The sequence below is a fragment of the Macrobrachium nipponense genome, chromosome 19 (genome assembly GCF_015104395.2).
Source record: "Macrobrachium nipponense isolate FS-2020 chromosome 19, ASM1510439v2, whole genome shotgun sequence".
Lineage (NCBI taxonomy): Eukaryota > Metazoa > Arthropoda > Malacostraca > Decapoda > Palaemonidae > Macrobrachium > Macrobrachium nipponense.
The window spans coordinates 69,446,177-69,466,186 of NC_061088.1; the positions used below are offsets into that span (position 1 = coordinate 69,446,177).

Genomic DNA, 20,010 nt, shown 5'->3' on the forward strand with positions numbered 1-20,010 from the left:
GGCTTTAGGGCCCTACTGGAATCGCGTGTTGTTGTCCATTATTGGGTGATTGATTTTTAATGCTTGAGTTTTACCTTCTCCCTAATGTGACGTTAGTGCTTAATGTTTTTTAATCTTTATTTTCCAATGAAGCTTAAATGCTCTTCGTGGAAATCCTCCACTAAAATTAAGTTAGGCGACGGAATGTTTTTGAATTGGCTTTCTTGCTTACGCCAGTGGATGTGTGCTTCCCCAAAAAATGTATAATCGTTTTAACTTTGGTGTATTTCCTACATTTATTCTATGTTAGGTTCCAGATTTTGCAAGTTACCTGAGCTGTCTGTTTTGTAAATTCGCCATTCCTTACATGAACTTTATTTTTATTTATACTGTAAATAAATCGTTTGCAGATTTTGCAAGTTACCTGAGCTGTCTGTTTTGTAAATTCGCCATTCCTTACATGAACTTTATTTTTATTTATGCTGTAAATAAATCGTTTGTTGTATTTCTTTTTGTTTATGCAATACTTATGTTTTTTGTTGCAGCCTTTGCCGAGTTGCAGACGGACATGACCGACCTCACAGCGGACTTGGAGTCCTCTGGAATACCTACTTTAGATCATCGAAGTTACGTTATGAAGGTATTCTTCCCCGGAGTGGCTGATCATCCCATACTCAACGATCCAAAGGTAAAGAGTTCAATTAGAAGATGATTTGATTCATGTTTGAGCCGACCTTACCTTACCGCCGTGACCTTTCCCTCGATGATCTTGTGGCTTAGGAGAGTCATATTCTAAGCAGCTGTGCATTATAAAGGAGCTGATATGAAAAGTGGACTGTTTGGGCTTGCAATCTAAAAGGAAACGGTACTGGCAACTGGCAGAAATGGAAATCCCCGGAGCGATAATCAAATGCGTTTTTCGTTCGGTTAGAAACGCAGAAAGGAAAAGATAATCGAAAACATTATGTTACGGCGAGTATCGGGTGGAAATTCAATTAAGTGAATACAATTTGCATGAATGAATAAATTTCCAGCGTAAAAGATGAAAGGACCACGGCGATACCATGGCAGTGAACTGAATGCAAAATTGATCGCGAAAATTACAACTGGAGACTCGCGTAATCAGATAAGGAGAATGAATAGTGCGTGAATGAGTTTGGTAAATAATGTTAATTTGTCTTCGCGATTTTTGCTGATTATCTTCCATTATTATTAATGAGGTCGTTAATCTCTTTGTACGAGGGGTCATGCAACGGTTTAATGCCCCTGCATTTACTGCGCCCTTGCTGTTCAGAACAGAGCGTTTACGTTACGCAGAAACTATTATTGTTTTTGTTATTATTGTTGAGGCTTAATTTTGAGTTAAAATTCGCATTGAGAGTTCTTTTCTCCAGTGACCTAAAACGAATATACGTAGGTGTTTGGTAAGTTTATAATTTTATAATCATTTGTTAATAAAAAAAAATACTCATTCTTGTGGGTGGATGTCTTACGTTGATTTGTTTATCATATTTAGTTGCCGTATTACACATGTGATAAAATTATTGTTGAAATATCGTTCATCTGTTCTCGTGTTTGAATATATTGTCTCGCGCTCTTGAATTTTTATTGAATTTTTACTAAATGGAATATTAATTTGTTCATACATTTCGGCATTGTGTATATCGAATAATGTGCGGAATTTCACGCGAATCATTCACGTGCGTATTTAATATCAATGAAATTTTAACACGAAGAAAAAATTGATGTTATCTGCTCCTTCTCTGAAGAAAATCGCAATTCTGAGAGAGAGCAGGAGCCAGGAGAGTGGGATGGTATAGTACTGAAGTGCCTCGCTGGGTGGCCGTAATACGGGTGGGCGTAGGGCATGATAGCAGATTAATTGAGTAGCCAGCCCTTCTTCTTCTTCTTCTTCCAATGGGGATCTGGAGAATAAGCTTGAGCTTCGTAATTAATTTTTGTAGGAGGAAGGGTGCGTGGAGGACCTCGTTTGGATACCGCGAGGAAATGAGGGCAGTCAACACTTCGCCTTGCCTTGTGCAAACACTCATTAGGCAAATCCCCTTTGTCCGTTACCCAGGCTCTTATTTTCACTCCTTCCTTATTACTTCATGCTTTATCTCCTTCTCCCCCCCCCCCCCCCCCCCCGCCCCCCCCCCCCCCCCCCCCCCCCCCCCCCCCCCCCCCCCCCCCCCCCCCCCCCCCCCGGAAAGATCTCTTCTCAAACTTCTATTCAGTAATGCATCACTGGAATTTGCCCAGTTTAGTCATTTAGACTTCCTCTCGCTAGCTGACTTCTGACCAATGCGATTGATATGGTTAAAGGGTATACCAGGCACTTCGAAATCCGTGCCAAAAAATGTGGAGGATTTTAGTGATAATCTGAGTTCATTCTGTTATTAGTTTAGTTTATGTACCTTCACGGATGAACAGTCTCCCTCTCTCTCTTTCTCTCTCTCCCCTTGTCTGCCTGTTAGTTAGGGCCGTGCTCTATAAATAAACAAAGAAAAGAAAAAGATAAGAATATGGAGTGAGTCATCGAGGCCTGATTTTGATAAGGGAGACCACTAGTGGAATCAAGGAGGCTGAGTGAGGACGCCGAACGCGGCTCTGGTGATGGGATTTTGTGGAGGTTGAGTGAGTTTTGCATCAATATCCGTTCTAAGGGTTATCGCTAAGGGCCATCTGTGTGCGCACAAGAGAGAGAGAGAGAGAGAGAGAGAAGAGAGAGAGAGAGAGAGAGAGAGTCTCCCCGAGGGGTGTTTAAGATTTTTCTTTTAATTGGATCTACGTGAAGCAAGACATCTTTTCATCCCTGTTAAACCCATGAGGTTTGTTCAGCAGCGTCGCTACCATTGAGTGGTCCTCGTCTAGTTTATCTTCTTCGCAAAAGTACGGGCGATCACTGAGACGCCGTCACTTTATTTGGACGATGTGAAGTCCCAAACAGAATTCAATTTTGTGAAGTGGCCAAAATTTTAGTGATGATTCAGGATATAAATAGAATATAATTGAAGTGTCGTTAATGGGTTCACAGCTGCGGGCTATGATTAAAATTACTAAAGAATCAATACTATTTTGAAGTAATTTAATTTATTTGACTTCATAGTTCATAATCGGCGATTTTTTATTGTCTTGAACTATTTAGCTTAGTTACTAATAGGCAACGTTTTCAATCAACTTTCCGTGTCCTTATATATCGGGTTATTTAGCTAGTTGGCTTCACTTTCTGTTTATTGATAAATTTCATAGTAGCTGTCCAGTAGACACTTCTCAAGTCGACGCTCTGCAGACTTTCGGGTCAGATTCCTACTGTGTTCCTCTTTACCCTACACACGATAGATCCACCTACCGCAGCAATAGCTCTTTATTTTGCAAGGGGACCCCCCCCCCCTCCCATTCCCTGGGGTGGTTGGGAGTTCTGCTGTTGCTGCTTCTGCTGCTGTGGTGGTGGTGGTGGTCTGGTACCAACTAGGAATCTCAAGGGGGGTCTCCCATCTGAATGGTGGCTAATAAAATATATATACTAGACGAGGCGAGATAAGGCGACAACCGCTATACCAATTTGTTCGCAGTTTACTGCGAAGCAGGGGGACCCCTGAAGGGATCGTTAAGGTGCGAAGATCTAGGCAGAAACCTCGGTTAGAGCCGCGAGATTTGTTATTCAAAGGAAATTTGGAAAAATACGGGGTACCTTATGGGGGAAAAGGAGCGTTATTCATAGACCGAGGAGAAATGTAAGGGATAAAGTTGACGAGAACAAGGGAGAACATTGAAAAGCAAGGGGAAAAAAAAGTAAGGTTTAATCTGTTTCGTAAGATAAAATGCTATGGCCGGAGTGAAAAACTGGCGAAGGGTATTGAACTTGCAAGAAGTTAAAAGTTTTCCATTAGTGACTTGTGAGAGCCTAGTATTGTCTGTAAATTTCAGATTCGGTGTATGTACGATTTATGTGTGAATTCTTCACAAAAAATAGGTTTTTACACATTTGTAATTAAACGAAAATTTTTCACAACTGCTTAAAATGGATACAATACAGCTTTAGACATACTGAGGTGTCATGCAAATCGTATGCTATTTCATTTACAGGTAAAATAGTGGCAACATCAGTTCGATACAAAAGTCTGAATAATTGTTTTCTTTGGTTGAGTTTATGGTTAAATTGGGCCTACCTGGGCAGGGTTATAACTGATTCAATAGAAACAAAGCTACATATGCTTAGTGTCGAGATTATCGATGTAATACATTGCGAGACGACCTTGCCCTCTAGAAGAAGACAACCAGATTGTCATCCCTGATAATGAAGTCGAAATAACAGAAACAAAAAAAGGGGAACACGGGGATTCGAATTGGGGGAGAGAGACGTAGACACAGTGCCAGAGGGGACTGAACGCTTCTACTATTAATCTGATCCAAATTTTATGTTCCACTTAGCGTATTAAAAGCCTCTTTCGAAGGGGCGATAATGATACCCTTGAGAGCTATGTGATCGACAGGATATCCCTGCCACGATAGATTTTTTTTATGGGGTAAGTCTCGCTCTGGTTAAGTAGCAAGTCTCTCTCTCTCTCTCTCTCTCTCTCTCTCTCTCTCTCTCTCTCTCTCTCTCTCTCTCTCTCTCTCTTTCCTTCCTTGGCTTCGTAGCTGGGTGGTAGATTGTCTAATTCACAACTAGCCGGCATGTGTTCAAATCTCGACCAGGGCGAAGAGAGACAATTGGACACTTTCCTTAAAAACCAGTCAGCTCCTCTTGACCTAATCAGTGAATTTTGTTCTTAAGCGCAAGAGGACTGTTGCGGATCGCAGGCATTATGAAGAAAGAGAGAAAATAGAAAAATGAGATGCATTTGTGCATAGCTCCGTCAAAATGTATACTGTCAAAGTAGGAGGGCCATGGCGAAGGTAAACTCTCCATTTTGGTGAAACCATTCATTGAGATATTCTCTCTCTTCTCTCTCTCTCTCTCTCTCTCTCTCTCTCTCGTGCGAAACGCCTAAATCCTCTCACTACCACTTCGTCACCCTCGTAGATATGCCCCTAGAAGGTTCCCTCACCCCAGATTTCACCCTCCATTGAGTAACCCATCGCTCCTGACACACTCCCTTCCTCAGGTTATTATCCGTTGGTTATTTAGGTGGTCCTTTGTTCTTATGTTATTGCGGTTGTTATGCCGTCGTTCTTCTGCAGTCGAGGGCAAAAGGCGCTATTTTCATCAGATCCCTCAAGCAATTAGATGTAGTTATAACTTCACAGGACGTCATGGATATTTTTTTTCTCTTATTTATTATTATTCCAGCACGCTTTTTAATAGAGAACTTGCAAGAAAGAGTTCCCTCAGAATGAATGAATGTTTTAATCATTTGTTAATGAATTTTAGAAGTAATCAGAAGCTTTTAGGGCGCTAAATGATCTCGTACATATATATATATATACGCATTTTCATTCACGTTCAGCAGTTGTTTATATGTTCTCGAAACTGGTTGGATATTTCTCATAATTGGCATTCATCATCAAAGATGATCATTTACGATAGTCCACTGACATACTTTCTTGTCGATGTTCATCTTAATCATTGTATTTTAGTCTGTTCCTGGCCATTATATGTCACACATCTTATATATTTCTGTCAATCATATGTTTTTTAAAAGGTCATCTTCTTATATACAAAAATGTGCCTTGTGTCACTGCCAAGTATTTGTTTTTTCTTTCAACTGCGAAATTATTTTTGTGCTACTGTATGTTTTTTTTTCAAATAGCGATCATATATTCATTATTTTGCGGTTTCTTGTGTCAACGTGATTGTGTTTAGACATTCCGATTCAGTCAATATTTATATGAATTTTGAAGTGATAGCGTTCTGTGATTTTTAAAGAAAAATTATAACCTTGGTTTAACCACTGAAAATTGCCACGATAATTAAATTCTAATTTGATGATCTTAGTACCCTTCTCATAGCAAATCCTGTTTAAAAGTGAGAGTATAGTGGTGTTTGCGACATTTAAATTTAGATTTGTAATGCTGTGACGCAAATATGTCCTAAAATGTTTAAGAAAATTTCAAAATTTTTCCACAGAAAGAAAGGGTCTTAAGACTATGAATCTGAGCCAAGAGGTTTTTCCTACTGGAAAATATGGTCAGCTATTCGCAAACGTGACAAGTTGAAACTTTCTAAGTTGAAGACCTTGAAATCTTGAAGATGTTGTTACCATTTTAAGCGCAAATGGGTGGAAGTCTTCCATGGAGTTGTAGTCACTGTGGAGAAATTTTCCTCAGCTTACGTTCTGAACGAGCGAGTGGCTTCTTCTGTGAAATTAAGAACCTCGTAGCTAGCTGTAAACGTTCTCGCATTGTGTTATCGGTGTCAGAACCTTCCGATGTTATTAATGGTTATGACGTGACAATGTCACACCTGGTGGTGTGTCAGTGCCGTTTTGATGACCTCGTCAAGTGCCATTTATAACGGCTCCAGACAAGCGATCGAGGCGACATCTGGCTTGCAGATGGGGCCATTCCCAAGGGTTAGAGGGATCGTTTCGAGTGTTGTTTATGACCCGTCTTGATATTTTGAAGAGGCGATTCCATATCTCACTTCAGGGTGGGAAAGAGACATTGCAATTAGCTTTTCGGGTTTCCTTTTTCGAGTTTTATCAGTCGCGACGGAAAAAATGTGTCGGAAAAAGTTACACTCATTGTTAAAGGGAGAGAAAATACGAGTGACTGTTTACTAAGCACTAGATGTGATTTATAATTTGTCGCTTTTTTCCCCATGAACTTACATTATCCCGAGTAGAATGGAAAAAATCTTCCCTCTATATTCACTAACATCATCCCGAGTAATAGGAAGTACCGTAAACTATCATTTCCAGCACTTACATTAAGAATGGAACTCAGGATGAATAGGGAAACAGCGCCTACTTTTTGTAGTTGTTGATGACGATGGTATCTGGGCATTTTCTCACCTCCACCCTAGTTTTGGACGCATATATCTCAGCAGGAGGACTGTCGCGCGTCTCTTGATAAAAGACCCACTCGCGGATTCCTGGGGATCCCGTTGGATTGTGTTTATATCACCCTGATGTTAATAGGTACCTTAATTGAAGATTCCACATATCATCTCGGCTAGTCCTAAGAGTACGAAAATGAAAATATCTTTTTATTGCGTCCGTAATCTTGGACAGGTACTAAGCAATGGTTGTGACTACTGAGGAGAAGACGTGAATGTCGCTGCCTAATGGAAATATACAAAGAGAAGGGCGTGTCTCTTTTATTTTTTTTTTTTCCGTCCACATTCTTGATATCGGATTTTGTCGTTTGAGAATAGTGCAGATGGTTTATGTAGAGCGAGTGAGAGGAAGCAATAACTTTATTTTATGGGTTTCGCCGAGAAGGAAGGAGCTCGCGACACAGAATGGGCCCCCTGCGTTTTCGGTCTTAGCCTCAATTTACGACGGGAAGTCGGCGGGCTCTCTCTCTCTCTCTGCTGCGTTTTTGCTAATTGTCAGCCAACGTTCTTGCCTGTGCTTCTCTTGGCTCGTCTCCATTACGACTTTCTTCCGTTGCAGTGCTCGTGCATGGGATGTACTACTCGTGTGCAGGGCTGCTTCTTCTTCTGTTATGCTCTTGAACATTCACTAACAGTTATTATTTCTGATTTTATTGTAAGGAATAGCTCCTCGTTGGACGAGTGGATTTCGCGCTCGGCTACCTATCCGGTGGTCCGAAGTTCGATTCTCGGCTCGGCCAACGCGGAACCAGAGAAAATTATTTCTGGTGATAGAAATTCATTTCTCGATATATTGTGGTTCGGATCCTAGCCACGTAAAAATATCTAATACTTCGGGCCAGCCCTAGGAGAGCTGTTCGCCAACTCAGTGGTCTGGTAAAACTAAGATATTCTTATAGTAAGGAAGTTTACGTAATTAGAAGTTATTTGTAAATGTGATGATGATGATAACTATGACTGTGCTTTCCGCCTTGGAGGATAAAAATAATTGACCCCGTCTGACCGAGTTGGTTTTGAGGCATCGATCAAGAGTAATCTATTTTTTTTACATGTAAGCGATTCCAGTCACAAATATTCCCAATGTCATTTACGGCTATTTTATACATTATTCGGGTTAGTTCCCTTCGGTGAAACTTCCTCGCTTTTGTCGCAAAGGGCAGTATATCCTGGAGGCCCTAAATAACAAAGCAGTTAGTCTTTTAGCGTTTTAAAACGTTAATGTATCTTTCCTGTTCTTGCTGAATCAGCCCATTTTGCAGTTGTTCGGATTCCAGATATATGGGACGATTTTTCCTCGTTATCTCGAGATTTTTCCCTTAACAGTGAATTAAATTTAGAGTCTGCATTAGCTTTATTGTAGCGATTAGTCATTGTTAATCCTCGGAACGAACCTGAATTTTTCTCATGCTGCCATAAGGGTTGTTAGCTTATGGTATAAGCTTGGCGGTGATATTTTGTGATAAAAGCAGAGTTTGAAATGTATTTGTAAACTTTTGTGATATTAAAAGCAATTTGACTTACGAAGGAAGTTTTCGTTTGCTATTGAATGTAAAAGAAAAGTATCGTAGCAGGAAGACTGAATTGTGGTTTAGCCTTTCCCTACTACATATTAATCAGCCTTTACTTGTAGCTAATTTTCAAGAAACGATAAGAAAAATACGACGGCACAGAGCTTACGAAGTGTGGAAAGGTATGCGTACTCGATTTTTGCTGTATGAGCATGCTATTGTTCGTTTTTGCAGACAGCAGAGTTTAAAAGATATATAAAAAAATGACTTTCAAGTTGAAGCGATGATCTCACTCTGTAACCAACGTTGTGCGAAAAAAAGACGTCTTTGCATTGAAAGGATACATCCGCGAAGTGCCCAGAGAGCAACGAAGAGACGTGTTATTTCAGCAAGCACAATTGCTAATGACTTCGGGTTTCGTGGTGGAGTTGTCAATGAGGTGCGCAGGGTATGTACTTAGACCGACTCCCTCTGTCAATTTACCCTTCGTTCATTATTGTTTTCCGAGTAAAGATCCCAAGTTAATATATTACGTCTAACGTTGTATGCTGCCGTCTATATTTATAGACAGGCATTCGTGTATTTATCCGCACTGTGAATTTTAATGTTTGTGTCCATTTAAAGACGGCCCTCACCCCCTTCTTAATATACGAGGAAAGTAACTCGACCTTCTCTCATATCTCGAAACTTATCTGACAAACTGCTCTCCACCTCCCTAACATTTAAGCTTTAGAACGTGCCCTTTTGATGTTCGTCATGGAAAAAGAATGCCGCAGTGTCTTGTTTCAGCGTATTCCAAACTTTGGAGTACGCTCTCTCTCTCTCTCTCTCTCTCTCTCTCTCTCTCTCTCTCTCTCTCTCTCTCTCTCTGTATGCGCGTGTCTTATAGATCGGAAAAGTCCTTGGAATTCACAGTTTTGGGGGATAATCTTCGTTTATGTCTTCGCACTTGTAATGCGACTCCTTATAATAATATTTGGGTTACCTCTGCCCCCATGTGTTAATCCAGCTCCCTGTGTAAAGAATAATCCTGAAATGGGTCTATTTTTTTTTTCCTCCGTTGCTACGTTGTCTCAGCCAGGTCGTCTGTCTAGAATTTCCACTCCGTACTTTACTTAAAATAGTCGCCCATGTTTTTTCGAGGATTTTTAAAATGTCCGGTTATTTTGAGAACTTGGTGGTGGCATTGTGTTTCCCCCTTAGCATTAGATTTAGAACTGAAAAACAGATAATTAAAATTTTTTTTTATTTAGTTTGTTCCTCAGTTGAATGAATTAATAGTATTATATTCACCTGTGCGGTATGAAGTGTTTTTGGGAAATGAAGAACTGTTAACTGTATTCATATCACTTTCTTTTGCAGATCGACTTGTAAAAATGTATTGAGAGAGAGAGAGAGAGAGAGAGAGAGAGAGAGAGAGAGAGAGAGAGAGAGAGAGAGAGAGAAATATCGTAAACTTCTCGCTCTGTACTTTCTGATTTAGTGTTTTTTGAAGACTGAAATGTCTGTAGACGTTTGTGTGCATTTTTAACTTCTTGCGTTTTAGTGTGAGTACATTGTTTGTCGAATCTTGAATTTTTTTTTAAAGTTCTAAGTGGTCTTTAATATATTAGTACTTGCTTCCAAATACGACATAGCGTCCACTGATTTAAAGTTTGCACGTTTTAAAACTTCGATTGTCCTCTTGATAGATGATTTGAATTATTGACTGACAAAAGTTTTCGGAGGTGGATACACGTTTCCCTGTTTTATTTAAATGAACCAAAATGGGCCAGTGTAGTTTTACATAGCTTGTTTGATTTCTCGGTGAATTTTGAACCATCACAGATGTTGCGCGTTACAAATGATTTTTCCGTTCTTAGTATAAATAATGATGAATACTGATGCACACACTTTATAGTTCTTGCATTTGAATGATCGATTCATAAAGAGTGCTCTGCTCTTTTGTTCTTTTTGCACTTACCTTGTTTTTTTTTTTTTTTTTTTTTTTTTTTTTTTTTTTTTTTTTTTTTTTTTTTTTTTTTTAGTCCGTATATTGAGCAAAGTGTTTTTTTAAGGATCTTGAGTCCGTATATAGAGCAAAGAGTGCCGAATTCAGGAATTCCTTTACTTCAAGCCAAGTAATCTGTTGCTTTAAACTTGCGCGCTATCACTTTGCCTTAATTACATTATTACGGAAGATATTACAGTGGTTTTCTGCAGGGAAGGCCGTATAATTGGCTTTAAAGAATGGCATTAACTGCTGTTTGGAAATTTTAAAAGCTAATAGCTTTAATGGCTTAAATGGAGGTTTTAGCCAGAGTAATGTTTATGTAAGTGTATTTATATCATGTACCATTTTGCTATAGTAATGTTATCCGTTGGCGAAACAGTAATGTAGCAATTAATGGGCCAGGATAGAGTTGTTGCCGTGATGGGGGGAACCCTTTTTAATGGCGGAAGGGTTGGTAACTAAAAGCGAGAGAGAGAGAGAGAGAGAGAGAGAGAGAGAGAGAGAGAGAGAGAGAGCATAGGCATTTTGTAGCCTCGTCCCTACCAGTCACCCCCACTCCCCCCTCCCCCCCCCCCCCTTCCTGTCCCTTTTTAAAACCCCCTCCAAGAGTGTCGTTAACAGTATTGTGGGAGTGTGTCACGCTGTCACGGCGATGATGGATCACTGGTAAGGCTCCACATACAACAGCAATCTCTCTCTCTCTCTCTCTCTCTCTCTCTCTCTCTCTCTCTTTGTATACATGTGTGTACACACTTTAAGGCATATCCGTTACTTAAATTTTTTTGTTATTATTTTCTCTTTATTAACTATCAGGAAAAAATAGCGTTTCTAGACAAAACTCAGTGTTTCCATGACCCACTTGATAACTGTATAAAATACAATTTATGTCCCATTTAAAAAGAGTAGCTCTAGTTAGCGTCATAATGCTTAGAAAACGTTTGATGTGTCAGTCATTATCATTATGGGCCGGTGCTGTTAGCACAAATGGCTAGTCTCGTTTCCCGACAACACCGCTGTGATACCTTTGGCATGGAAAAACATTATGCTTATTATCATCTCATTTCCCTCCCACATCGAAGGTAAATCCGTCTCATCCTTCTCTTATTCTCTCCTCGGATGTTTGTGGCTTGTCCGCGGATCGTGAGCCATTCCTGCACATTGTCGTCTCTAATCACGTTCATTGCGACCTGTATTACTGAGGCCAGTTCCAAGTTCTTGTCGCAAATGGGCCCCGTTTATTGATAATACACTTTTAGTGGTGCTCCTCTCTCATGTTTTGTTGTAAGATGGAATGTGGAATATATAGAACGAGGATTCATATATTTCTCTCTCTCTCTCTCTCTCTCTCTCTCTCTCTCTCTCTCTCTCTCTCTCTCATGGTGTATGTTTAGCTTACACGGCTCGCAGACTGAGGTACTCTCTCTCTATTCTAGAACTAGACGGAAAACGGCGATGTGGACTCTTATCCTAAGATCCACAATCCATTTTAATCTAAGCAGTGAATCGTGCACTTTATAGAAGTCGACCGTTGTGGTTCGTAGCTATGGAACAGAGAGAGAGAGAGAGAGAGAGAGAGAGAGAGAGAGAGAGAGAGAGAAAAATGTGGGTCTTCACTATTCCGTTAAAATGTACGCCATCAAAAAGGGTGGGCCTCGACGAAGTAAACCCCATCCAAATTGTGCGAAATCTTTCAGAAGATAACCTTCCATTTTCTATCCATTATCTGGTTTGTTTCTTGAAGAATTTTGTGGTCATGTATAATTGCATATCGTTGTAAGTTTGTTATTAAGAATAGCTCGCGATAATTGATTCTAGGTTTTTAATTTATCCATGGCCATAGTGTTCATATGCCTATCTCTCTCTCTCTCTCTCTCTCTCTCTCTCTCTCTCTCTCTCTCTCTCTCTCCACTGTCGGCCAGCTTAATTTCATTACAGTCTCACAATCCCTTCCTTCATTCATTTTTTCCCATCCAGAGAGAACTTGTTTCTTTTAAACAATTTTTGAGGAGAGTATTGTATTAAATTGCTTGGGGCTCAGCGTTAAGTGTAATGATAATCCTGGATTTAGGGGGACTTGTGCGAAAAGAAATTATTCTTATGTTACTGGCCATGTGTTTATTCTTTTATTTTTTAATCTATTCAGTTTTTAATGTTGCTCATGTTTATAAAAAGTGATAATTTTTGTTATTTTTGTTTAGGCTTTTGGTTTGTATTTATTATTGCTTAGGATAAGTTTTGTTTCTCAAATTTCATTATTATTGTTAGCTATTGTGGGAACCCCACTGGAATAATCTATATATGAAAAATAACCCCAAAAAGCAAATTAGATAAAAGTTATAAAACTACGATACGAGACTCGAGTTAACCTGCTTAATAATATGGCATTTGCATCTGGTTGGAGTTTCAACCGACACAGCTACACGACTTGGAAGATTATTCCCTAATTAACCTCCGAAAATCGTTTATTATTGAGCCCTACGAAAGAAAAGGTAGTTTCTATACGATATGCATTCGTAAAAATGCTGTACTTGCTACAAAAAAGGATTGGCGTGTTTCATTTGTCTTGTAAGGTAAACAAGAAATTAATCTATGAAAAAAAAAATCACCGAGCATTGAAAGTGAATTTTAATTGTATAATCTCTGTTAGGGTTGAGTTATACCTAAAATTTTCAGTATGATTCACAGCAAGCTGATATCCAATTATTCATATTCTCTGCAGGGTCGATCTCACGGTGCGAGGACCAACTATGACGTGGCTATGCTGCAGTTCGAACAGCTGATAGGAAACAAGCATTTCCTGCTCTCTTTCATCGATACCCTCGAATCACAGAAGTCATTCAACATAAGAGACAAGTAAGTATCTGTCATTTTGTTCTTTGTATTTAAGAAGGAAATGCCAAGGCAGTATTTCAAAGTAAAGAATCTCTTCCCAAGGATGACGTGTTATGATGAATCTCAAAAATGTAAGTTGAAGGGGTAGATAAGACTTAACTGCATATAATCTCTATATGTAAAGCAGTGTGTGCGTGCGTACATGTGTGCAAAACTCTGCAGGAAATAAAACGAGTGTGCAGGATCTGCATCAACAACCTGTCTTCTCTCTGTGGCCATCTAGTGCAGCCGCCTTGTCAGTTATATTGTTGAAGGTGTGATTTATTTTGTGCCTCCGTATTGTTAGGATATTTGCGGTGCTCTTCTTTTTTCGGTCCTCCCCCACTACACGAATGTAGAACCTGTTAACAGTAATGGGAAATATCCTCTTACCGGCTTTGATTTCGCAGTGAAAAGGATACGGTTATGACACTGGAATGTTGTAACCATGTAGCGCTAGGAAGAGATTTTCTGACCCATAGCCGATTGTGAATAGCCATTTGCATCTAGTGGCTGAATTTGCGTCTGCTTTTTTTATATCATATAGGTTTCATACTGTATTTTGTAGAGATATGTACAATTCATTGTTACCAAAGGCATTAAAAGTAAGGGGATGGTTTTGAAAAGTTTCAATTACTACTACCATGACTACTAATAGTGGCGTTATAATTTTTCAGAGTAAATGTGGCTTCCTTAGTAACCGTTCTCCTGATGGGTCGGATGGAGTACTTGACAGAAGTATTAAGGTGCCTCATGCTGCGATTGGTGTCTTCAGCTGCTGCGACCAAACATCCTCAGCTGATGCTCAGAAGAACGGAAAGCGTCGTGGAGAAAATGCTAACCAATTGGATGGCTCTTTGCATGTATGGTTACCTAAAGGTAGGCTTCTGAACCACATTTGTATTGCCCCATAAATGCAGTAATTAGGGTTTGTAGTAATAGTGATTTGAAGGTGTATTTTTACTTCTTTCTTGGGCGCGGTGCCGCTCTTTTTCGAGCAGTATTGATAATAACCACAAGTTGATGGCCTGAGGTCCTCAAAAGTTGTTTATATCAAGAAGTCAAATCTTTTGGTGGAGAGAGATCTGGTTTGGATTTTACGACCCAAGCCAATCAAAGGCGATAGGTTTTTTTTAAAAAGTCAATTTTAATGGTTTCTCTTCCCAAGGGTGATGCGGGGACGGCCCTGTTCTTGCTGTACAAGGCCATCAAGCACCAGGTGGAGAAGGGCCCCGTCGATGCAGTCACCCACGATGCCCGATACTCCCTCTCAGAGGAGCGACTCCTGCGGGAGCAGGTCGACTTCAATCCTGTCGTGAGTATTGGAAAATAGAACGTTGATTGGAATGTAGGATTAAATTGAGCCCTTGTTATTGGATGAACGTGAATCAGTTTAATATTTTTCTTTGTTCTGAAATGGATAGAAAGGGAGTTCTTTTCTATTGATGAATAAAAAAAAAATATTCCATTAAATGTAAAAGAAAGTTTCTTGGCATTCGAACACCTTAGATTTTAATAGTTCACACGAATTTAATATAGACTAAGATTTTATTAATTTGATGATTAAAGATGCCTATTAAATTAGGATAACAACAGCTTAGATTAGAAAAAAATAAGAAAAATAGCTTTGAACACACTTGGTGCTTGTGGGCGCTTGTGGGCGGTGCTTTTGGTCAAACGACCGGTGGGCGTTGCTTACTCTGTTCGAGCGGTCTCACTTTTATACGTCCTGGCTTCTGCTGCTGAGCTTCATTTTTTATTTATAATTTTTTTTTTCATTTGGTTTTGCTCCCAGATCAGCGGGAATGCATTTTATTAATGTGGCTTTGATTTTTTGTTTATTAGTTTGAGAGTGAAAATCGTAAAGGGTTGTAGTTGAAACGTCCTTTTCACTACCAAACCAGAACACACAGGAAATTAAAAGTTTGTTTATGTTTACAGGAAAATCTCGAGCTCTCTCATAGATAGTTTGAAAAGTGTACTTTTCCTTTGTTAGGGTGTTAATTTTATTTAGTGACCATTGTACTGTGTATTTAATCTTAATCAAACTCGTCATCACCTCGTATTATTTGCAATTTTAATGTTTTTAAAGACTACAGTCACCAAAGTTTCCCATTTCTCAAGAAAGAAGAACCTGAGACAAGATACTATAGTAGATTCACGTCATCCGTCCATATGATGTTTAGGCCAGTCCCTCACGACGCTCCTGATTGACTGTTGATAAGCCAATCAAACGGATGGAAACTCAGTCTCTCTCTCGAGTTCACATAGGCAGGATGTATGTTCCACCTCTCCTGAAAGACTTATACCTCAGGAGAGATGGAACATACATCCTGTCTATGTGAACTCTCGAGAGAGACTGAGAGTTTCCAGCCGTGTCATTGGCTTATCAACAGTCAATCAGGAGCGTCGAAAGGGACTGGCCTAGACATCATATGCGCGGTTGATGTGAGTCTACTATAGACAAAGAATTCACTCATGTCTTTTAAAAACTTTATTATCTATATATAAATATATATATATATATAGATATATATATATATATATATATATATATATATATATTTATCAGGCGGATTTATATTCCATTTTTGTCATATGGCAATTGTGGAAGCCTGACTAGTTGTATCCTCTTGGCGTCAACGCATTGTTATTTTCAAGCCGCTATCTTTCGGATTTGCGAAGGTGCAAGTTTTAAAAGAGAGAGAGAGAGAGAGAGAGAGAGAGGTTTGAATATGATCGCTTTAAATCAGTTTTGTTGCGGTCTGTAATCTTTTCCCAGGGCATTGTTTGCTTTAGCGGGGGGAGAGGGAAAAGTCTAGGGTGGAAAATAATTACAGTTTGGAAGCGTGGACACGGTTTCGCTGGGGAGAGGGGATGTAACTATTAAAGGTACAATGTTGGTACAGCCAAAATCAAAATTTGTAATGTAGCGTTGGTGCAAAAAAAAAAAAAAAAAAAAAAAAAAAAAAAAAAAAAAAATTTGGGGAGAAATTAATCTCGGGTTCTGAAACATTGAGAATGTTGTTAAAGAATGAGGTACGTACCAAGCGGTTAATTCTGTTTAATAAATACGTAGTAATGCAGTTTAATCAGACATTTCCAAGCCCTTTAATTTTTCAGTGAAAAAACTGTTCTGTGTTCAGTTGGTGAACCCATGCAAAATTCATCACACTGTAAATTGTTTCTGATTCGTTTATAATTTTTGTGTCAGATTCTGTAAAATTTTATTATGTATAGTATTGAAATTTATCTGTAGCTGATGCTTTTGGGGTGTTTGCTTAATATTAAGGATGTATTAACACATTTTTGACTTTTGTAAGTTTTCACATAAAACATCAAATAAAAGATCAATACAGTGTATGTCCCGCATTCTTGACGCAAAATTAAGAAAATAGATGTTATCTTTTAGTTGTTTATATTTTGCGTTGTTTGTTATTTTTGTAATTCCAAGTTTTATAAAGTGAAATAACACATTAGACGGGGAGGGGGGGGGGGCGATTTTTGTGTTGGGAAAAGGATTTATAATTCAGAGGTAATATCGTATAATGGATTTATCCGAATGAGGTGTGGATTACCTCATCGAGGATTTCTCGTTTTGATGGTATGTTGACGCAGCAGTGAACACTCACGCCTCTCTCTCTCTCTCTCTCTCTCTACACCGTAGCTGCGACTCACAGTAGTCATTTAAGTACATAAATCACTGTTCCTCGTCTATTTTGCGATTCGAACATAGATCGTAAAACAAAAAGAGGTAGTGTGTGTGTGTGTGTGTGTGTGTGTGTACCACAAATATGAAAAGGAACGTATTCTAGTTCTGCAATGTACGAATGGAGTCTTGAATTTGGGACCCGGGGAGGCGGCGGGCGGGTGGGTTTTCCAGTTGGCGAGGAAATAGTAAATATAATGGGGTTGGGGCGAGGTAGAATAGCTTTAATCTGGGGAGTGCCTTCGGCATTGTATTTTGGGCGAGGTTGAATAGAATGGAGATTTGAGGTGGTAAATGGCTTTCATTACTCCGGAGACGTTACCTGTGCACGTGAGATTATGAAAGAATGGAAGATAGAATGATGCAAAAACAAAAAGTGAAATAAAGATGAAAAGAGACCATTGAGGATTCGAGTACGCAGTAAAGAACTGTTATTAGGTTGTGCTGGATGGAAAAATTCCCACGGAACTGGCCACCATTTCCATTTTATTTATAATATTATATAGGCTTGCTAATTAGACTTTGCAGAAGATGTGGTTCTATTTCCCTTGTGTGCTCTTTTGGATTTAAATTATGATTTAACATGCTATTGGTATATTTATTAGGTGAAGCTGGATTGATCGCATGAGTCTTTGGTTTTTATAATAAACTTTTATTGCCATTTATTACATTTTTACTGGTAAAGTCGAGGTGATTTTAATAAAACACATGGACAATAATATATTACACCGCTCACCTCACTGAGTCGTGTACTGTGTAAGGAAGGTTATATTTACAATGATTTAACGACCAGTAACGGAACTGACATTAAATTTAGGTACCTTTTGGGGAAACTTTCTCTCTCTCTCTCTCTCTCTCTCTCTCTCTCCTCTCTCTCTCTCTCTCTCTCTCTCTCTCACTCATATTTTAAAGACCATTTCCTATCTACTTTGCCTTGTCTGGCAACTTTCCCCATTGAAGCTCTCAAGGTTGATATCCATAAGTGTCCCACCAGACTTATAATAATTCAGGCAGATTTTACGTGAGCATTTTAATTGCTGTGGACAACAGCGATTACTCCCAACAATAGACTCCCATACCCCTCGGTGTAATCTCGACTTGGACGTAAACGACACCCCTTTTTCTCCGGGCTGTAAATTTAGCGCACGACAGGAACTCATAAATTGTGGATATTTTATATGTCGGGGCTAATTGCATAAATATTGGGTTATAGAAATGTAACTGTAGTTAACTCTTTCATTGCTTGTAAATTTTCAATTAATCTGTATTAAGAGAATTTGGGAGGTATAGGAGAAGAAAATCCACCTTGATTCCTAGTGCTAGATATAGAGGCTAACGGTCTGGATACTTAGAACTGACAGATTTAGCAAGACCGGATGCCAAAAGTTATGAGTAGTTGGGAATTTCGCTGCAGTTATGAGAACCTCTGGGCAATATTGCGATTTGGATATAATTACTCACGGGTATAATGCCAGTCTCATTTGTTATGATTATAGTATTACGCAGTTGTATTCTTAAACTTCAGAGTGAATAAGATTGTATTTTTACCAATTTGTTCGGAAGTAGGGTATTTTTAATGAAAATCTATCATATGTCATTCATTTAGAATTGATCAATTCAGTTGTGAGATATTCTCTCTCTCTCTCTCTCTCTCTCTCTCTCTCTCTCTCTCTCTCTCTCTCTCTCTCTCTCTCATCTTCGCTTTAAATTACCGTCGGTACTTTTATTCTTCTTTACGATGGACCTATAGTGTTTTGATTTATACTGTCTCGCAAGTTTTGAGGAATTTTCACATCGCATTGAATTTCACTTAAAGATTCACTTACTCACTTTGGCATCTCCTCTTTCGTCAGTGTTCCATTCCTGGCTCTGATATTCCAGTACCCGACAAACCTTGTCTTTTTATTTCTCTCCTAAGTCTAATTCTCTCAAGTCTGATGAGAGATACCAGAGGAAGAGTTCAGGTGGCTCGCGCCTTCAGCTACAATTTATTTCGTGTGATGCGCTGGTGTCAGCTGTAATGTCGTGGTTGCTCTTGCAGAGATCCATGAATAATTCATTGCAGCCTGGAGGATACTTTGCTCTTACACTGTAGATAATTCATTAGTCATTACAGATTAAAGGCTTAAACTCAGATCGTTTGATAATCGTTGTCAGATTCAGAGTAGGAGATTCGGTTTAAATTGAACTTGTCTCTTGTTTTTCCTTTTTTTTTTAGAAGTTGGATTTCAATAGATATATTTTTTACTTCCGTTTTATTTAAAATAAAGGTTGAGCCGGAAATTTTGAGATGATATTGCGAGATTATTTTCTCTCTCTCTCTCTCTCTCTCCTCTCTCTCTCTCTCAAGATTTAAATAGCCCAGGCTGATTGGATGGAAATGGCCCGCGTGAGTTTCAGTGAGAGCTTAGAAGAAGAAAAATAATTGAATGTTATGGTTATTTTCTCCATTTCCATAAAAGATTATAGAGATAGAAATAAATGGACCATGTGACACTCTCTCTCTCTCTCTCTCTCTCTCTCTGTTTTCAGTCCGTGTGCGTGCGAGGGGGGGGATAAGGCATGACTTTAGTTTTCCATTAGGTAGCTCCATTTTCACCATTACCTTGGGAATTAATGGAGAAATCTACGTCGAATAACAGCGAGAAGAGAATGGATACGTCTCTTCCTTATTTGGAGCACCGCGATACTTGCTTTTGGGTGACGTATTTTTCCGCGGTGGCGTCTGTGAATTTTTGTGGAAATGATAAATGGCCGGCGGGTCGCCTTCTCCCTTTGTTGTAGATCTCCTCATTCCACTTCTGAATGTTTGTTGCCGAGCCGGTGATGGATATTTTTTTAAGGAAGTGTTTGCCGAGAGGTTGTTGGGCTCTTAAAAAGAACAGTATTTTAAGAAGAGATGATATCGATTGAAGAATGGACTCTCTCTCTCCTCCCCCTCTCTCCC

At 39.2% G+C, this 20,010-nt stretch overlaps 1 protein-coding gene across 1 annotated transcript in view; it reads left to right on the top strand.

The window, feature by feature from the left end:
• Positions 1 to 20,010, top strand: part of LOC135218106 (plexin-B-like) — a 535,564-nt gene that overhangs the window by 491,039 nt on the left and 24,515 nt on the right. The window contains exons 12-15 of the mRNA XM_064254254.1: positions 525 to 667; positions 13,203 to 13,336; positions 14,032 to 14,233; positions 14,523 to 14,669. Of these exons, the coding sequence (XP_064110324.1) occupies positions 525 to 667; positions 13,203 to 13,336; positions 14,032 to 14,233; positions 14,523 to 14,669 (626 nt within the window). The remainder of the gene's footprint in view (positions 1 to 524; positions 668 to 13,202; positions 13,337 to 14,031; positions 14,234 to 14,522; positions 14,670 to 20,010) is intronic.